Raw genomic sequence first — 5,306 nt, forward strand, 5'->3', positions numbered from 1 at the left:
TAAATGATCCAACAACATTATGCTGTCACATGTACCCTTTAAATACCCTTCGCAACTCTCAGTAAGTCAGACTATGCCATGTGTGCCAGTCTTTTCAATCTTTAATCACCAAATGGCTCTGGTTTAGAGAGGACTTTAATTATTACTTAATTACCCCAGATTTCACTCCTGTTGGAGAGCAGGAGTAGTGGGTTGATGAACCGTTTGCTGTATTTGCATAAACCAGATTCAATCTCAACATTATGCAAATTAATCTGTCCAGTGTAACGCACCAGGTTCATGAAACACTCAATCAAACTGTCTACTAGGCAGTGCTAATCAAATATGAAAAAACTTTCTGTTACTCTATTGTAGGCTTGTAAGAAAATATTTTAATTTTGTGATTCTCAAAAACACTATCAATTCAGAATCAGAATTACTTTTATTGGCCAGGTATGTAAATACATACAAGGAACTGTATCGTGATATGTATCGTATTGCCAATACACTACTGTATTGCCTATTTCTTACCTTCAGTCTTTTCAGAAACATATTTTAGAATACTGTTGTAATACAAGGAAGTTTGTCACCAGGCCATTATTCTTTCCTGCTTGAAATGAGCCAAAATCAAGTGCCATTCGTCTATCCAATCAACTGAAGTGGAGGATATAAAATATGGAAAACAATCAACATGATGTAACCTGCATACAGCACCACCCACCAGTTGGAGCGTTTAGTGGACACATCTGGACACATCTGGACACACTGCACCTGTTTCCAGTATCATATTCTAAAATGATGTCTAAAAAAACGCTGCCCTTGCTTTGATCTCAACCCTTTCTCTCCTGTGTTGTTGTATTTTCTCCAGGATCCCGGCCGAGGTTGGAGGATGCGGCTCCCCGCATCATAGAACACCCGTCTGATCTGATCGTGTCCAAGGGTGAGCCGGCCACCCTCAACTGTAAGGCGGAGGGACGGCCGACTCCGATGGTGGAATGGTACAAAGATGGTGAGCGTGTCGAGACGGACCGAGAGGACCCCCGGTCGCACCGGATGCTCTTACCCAGCGGTTCCCTATTCTTCCTGCGAATTGTTCACGGAAGACGAAGCAAACCTGATGAAGGCGTCTATGTGTGCGTGGCGCGCAACTACCTGGGCGAGGCAGTCAGTCGCAATGCATCGCTGGAGGTAGCAAGTAAGTGTTTTTTTTCTGCTTAAGCTCAAGTGCTCAGGTGTGAGTACTGTTTTGTCCTAATGCAGACCAAACACATGATGAGAATGAAGGACCGATTAGATATGAGGCTACAATGATACCAATATAAAGAATTCACCTTTCCATGATCATATGTGAATTCGCACTTAATAATAATGCCTATAAAAAAGGCATTACTTGTTCCCAGAAATGTAGAGCTGGAGAGAACATCACACACAAGAGAACAAAAGGAACGTAGTCAGTGTATAGATTGCTGTGAACGCCCAGTACTTGTCCACATATCAGGTGTCAAACATCATGTTGTGTATTATGTAGTTCCAGTAGTAAGGAAGGAATTAAATCACAGACAGATTTCACCAGTAATAATGTTAGCTGCACTATAAAAGCAGAGGAGTGTAGGGGCAGCTTTAAACTACTCTCTGGTCTACTATCATCACCATCACTCGGCTGAGTTAACTTAAGATGCCACCCCTGACCTTGGTGTCAGATCTGCTGGCAGCTTGCACCCCGAGACCACCCCAGCCCTCATCCTCCTCCCCAGACACCACATCCTATCTCCTCCCGCTCCAGAGAGCCTGGCCTCTGTCGTGTTGGCCCCTGTGACCATGCCTGTTAATGTAGATGGATGACAGCTTGCTCCTGCGAAAAAGATAACAGTTGTCGCCACTGGACAGGAAAGCAAAAAAAACTTTTGTGGGAAGGGGAGGGGAGGCCAGCGTTGGTTTGGCAGCCTCTCACTAGCAGATGTTTAATTCCTTTAAAATACAACAAACTCCTGTCAGATGGGTTTCCAACAGACAAGTTTTTTTTTTCTCTCCATAGCAGGGCTGCTGGTGATCAGTGGCACTTTAATGAAATGCAGATAGGGCCAATTAAAATCTTCCCTGTCAGATTAGGCCATTACCTTCACTGTTATAAGCTCACTATAAAGTATAACTTTGTTTTGACAGCACCAGCAGGTAATGTAAAGAAACATAGGCAGTTTGTATGAATATAAATATAGTTGAGGGGTTGTTTGTTGCTGCATCCAGGTACGCGTTGTTGTGTGACTTGTGTTTTCAACAGACTACAAATCAGGTGCCGTTGAATTATTCATATTATGGAAGAAATGACTGAAAGTACTTCTACTTGTCACACAGCTGAAACACAAGATGAACTTTTGCCTCTGTTATCTTTGCTTATCTACTAATTTAGACAAAAATGAGTCTTGACAGCACACTGCTAGCAGCTTTTGCACAGAGAAAATTCAAACATTTCCTCTAATCCGTTCACTCCGGCCTTTCCTAATATCATCCGCCCTTTAAAACACGAACCATCTCAGGAATTTCTGACTGCGCTAATGCAAACCAGCTGAACGTGGTGAAAACTCCATTTCCTGTAAAAATCGGTGAAACCCTAGACCCCCGTGAAACACCTTACGGTCGGGCATCATATTTTCCTGAATGGCCCCAGCCCCTAACTTAATAATCAGGCTGAATTTCCCCTGGCTGCCTCTGCAGAAAAACAGCCCACGAGTCATTCTCCATCCTCCATAAACAGCTGGGATCTGTGCAGTGTGTCCGTTACCTTTCCCTGAAAGCGTTCCTCAGGCAGCGTGAAGAATTACCTTTCACCTTGTTCTTGCTCTATACATCAACATCAGAAGCAGCAGGGTATTTGTAATATAAGCTGTATATGGAAACAAGTAGAATAGGTGAAGGTTTTGTGAATCACTTTTCACAGAGCTGCTTATGAAAAAGAGTGGAGGAATAGAGCGGACAGATGCCAGCAATTCCTCACTCACCATGAATAATCCCTGATGTTTTTCTCTGCACTTTCTCTGTGCTGTGCTAGTTTTGAGCTCTGCTGCGTCGTTTTTGCTCTTCTATTATTATTCATATTATTAAGAGAGTCAGTTCCCTCGTAGGCCAACAGGATCTTAAACAAGGCTCTGTGAGGTTGTGCAGGGTCATGTTTATAGTCAAAAGTGTTGTGGTGTGTATTCTGAGACTCTTTAATACCAGTGTGTTTCAGTGTGCACTGCCACGTGGCTGATCAGTCTGTTTTTATGTATAGCTAGCTTTCTTTCTTAATACTGTGGTCCTTCGGGCAGTGGCATTCTCTGCAGCTGTCTGCAAAACAGACATCGTGATTCTAACGAAAATGTCCCGGTGCAGAAAAGTCACAAATTGAAAATTTAAAGCTAAATTCTAATCATGATTGGCTGAAACAAAACAGACAGGCAAAGGCAAAATTGCAGACCTCCGCATGAGCATGTGCAACAGGCACGTACGTTCCTTACGCTGAACCAATTTGATAGTAAAACGTAATGAATGAGATACATGTGCACCATGTTTACAACAACCTAAACTAGGCCAACAGTTAGCTAATGAGTTTTGGAGAGGATGGCTGAGCCAGAGCAACTGAAGACAAATCCAATCCGATCATGGACGTATAGAAAGATGGACCAGGTGCAGCATAGATCATAAAGCCTGCGGCCTCCATGTTAGCAGATGGGACATGGGCCAAACTAAAAAAGTCTAAATACACATCAAATAAGTTTTTCCCAAAAGTTGGTTTCTGTCATTTTAGGTAGTTTTTATCATGCTGATGTGTGTTTATATTTTGGCTTCATTCTTGTATAGTGGAAGGAAGTGGAGACGCAACGTCCATCTTTTATATGTCGATGCATCCCACCGACACCCGCCTAGCTTAGCAGCAGCTTTTTATCAAGTGTTTTAGAACATGCTGAAATGTGTGCTGAGAAATGCATTGGCAAATGTAATCTTCCAGGGGACACTACAATTAATAAAAGACAACAGAAGTAAATTCATCAGCTTATACATACACTATGTTTTACAAGTAGCAAGTAGCCACACAGTGAGAAAAAATAAATCATAGAAATAAAAAATGTTAATACATTGAGATGCATCTATAATTGTTTCATAATCGCATAGTGGTCCTCTGCATCAAATGAAATTGTTAGGTGCCTAGAGATTTCCGTTTCTACGTGCACAGCGACACAAATTGCAGCACAGCCATAGCTCTGACAGATAAGAATCCCAAACCCATGGCAGTAGAGGAAAAACTGCAAGTGTGTGTGCTTTGCATGTCTTCTTGCGTGTGGGTCTGCCTGCACACAAACCCACAAACACACTTTTGGAGCATTGCCCCCAGAGAGACACAGAGAGAGAGAGGTTATATAGAACAAACAGTGGCCAGTGCCAAAGTCAGGCCTATGCCAGCTCCTGCCAGCCCCCTCTGTGTGGCACCAATGGGGCCGGAGATAAGGCCACAGGCCCATAAGCCCGCCTGGAGTTGCCAGGGAGCTCAGCATGGCACCAGAGAAGACACAAGATGGCACTTTATGGCACGGTGTCACTTCATGTCCCCAGCCTGTGACTTGGAAGCACTGGGGGCAAACTGAGAGGGAGCTGCATTGTGTATTGGTGTGTATATTTGGTATCGGAGCAGGAGCCAACACAGCGGGAAGGGTGGACAGTTCAGGAGGTTTAACCCCTCACAGTCCATCTGCTGTAGGCTGAGAGGCGGGCAGGGTGACGAAGGCCACTGAGCTGCAGTATGGATGAGCTGGCAGAATAGAATTTTGTGTGAAAATGGTGTTTCATGCCGTACGTTTATCTCTTCGTGTAATCTTTTTAAAATAGAGCTTCTACTACAGACATTGTCTAGACATTTTCTCACGTGGAATTGAAGCGGCAGTTGATAAACGAGTCCTCAGAGGTTAAACAAATGTAACACCAGACTCTCCATCATCTAAGCTGTAGTTTGAAAGTGCTCAAAGTTATGGATTTCAGCTTTAAAGTGATACTCCACCCGAAATCTAGATTTTGAAGATCAAACACCCTGTGCAGGCTTTAAAGGTGGCTGTAACATGTTTGTAGATTCCTCACTGATGGAGAACATCTGCTGTAGCTCAGATTTAGCCCATTGTACTTTATTCCAGTGGTGAAAAAATATCAGAAAAGTATTTCACACAACCCCTGTATTGTTATCAACTCACATATTCAGTCTCATATTTCTCACAGCTCTCAGTGGAATTGTTATTGAGTGTGATGGACCCAGGTACCATGTCATATACAAAGCACAGACATTCTTTACTCAAGTAGAAGTA

The 5,306-nt window shown here is 43.2% G+C and overlaps 1 protein-coding gene across 4 annotated transcripts in view; it reads left to right on the plus strand.

Moving 5' to 3' along the window:
- The window catches only part of robo3 (roundabout, axon guidance receptor, homolog 3 (Drosophila)), an 89,491-nt gene that overhangs the window by 15,935 nt on the left and 68,250 nt on the right, over window positions 1-5,306 (plus strand). For all 4 annotated transcript variants that reach the window (XM_035667004.1, XM_035667005.1, XM_035667006.1 and 1 more), the window contains exon 2: window positions 848-1,174. In XM_035667004.1, coding sequence (XP_035522897.1) covers window positions 848-1,174 — 327 coding nt within the window. The remainder of the gene's footprint in view (window positions 1-847; window positions 1,175-5,306) is intronic.

This window comes from Morone saxatilis, unplaced genomic scaffold (assembly GCF_004916995.1).
Source record: "Morone saxatilis isolate NCDOM2014 unplaced genomic scaffold, NCSU_SB_2.0 Contig20, whole genome shotgun sequence".
Classification (NCBI taxonomy): Eukaryota; Metazoa; Chordata; class Actinopteri; family Moronidae; genus Morone; species Morone saxatilis.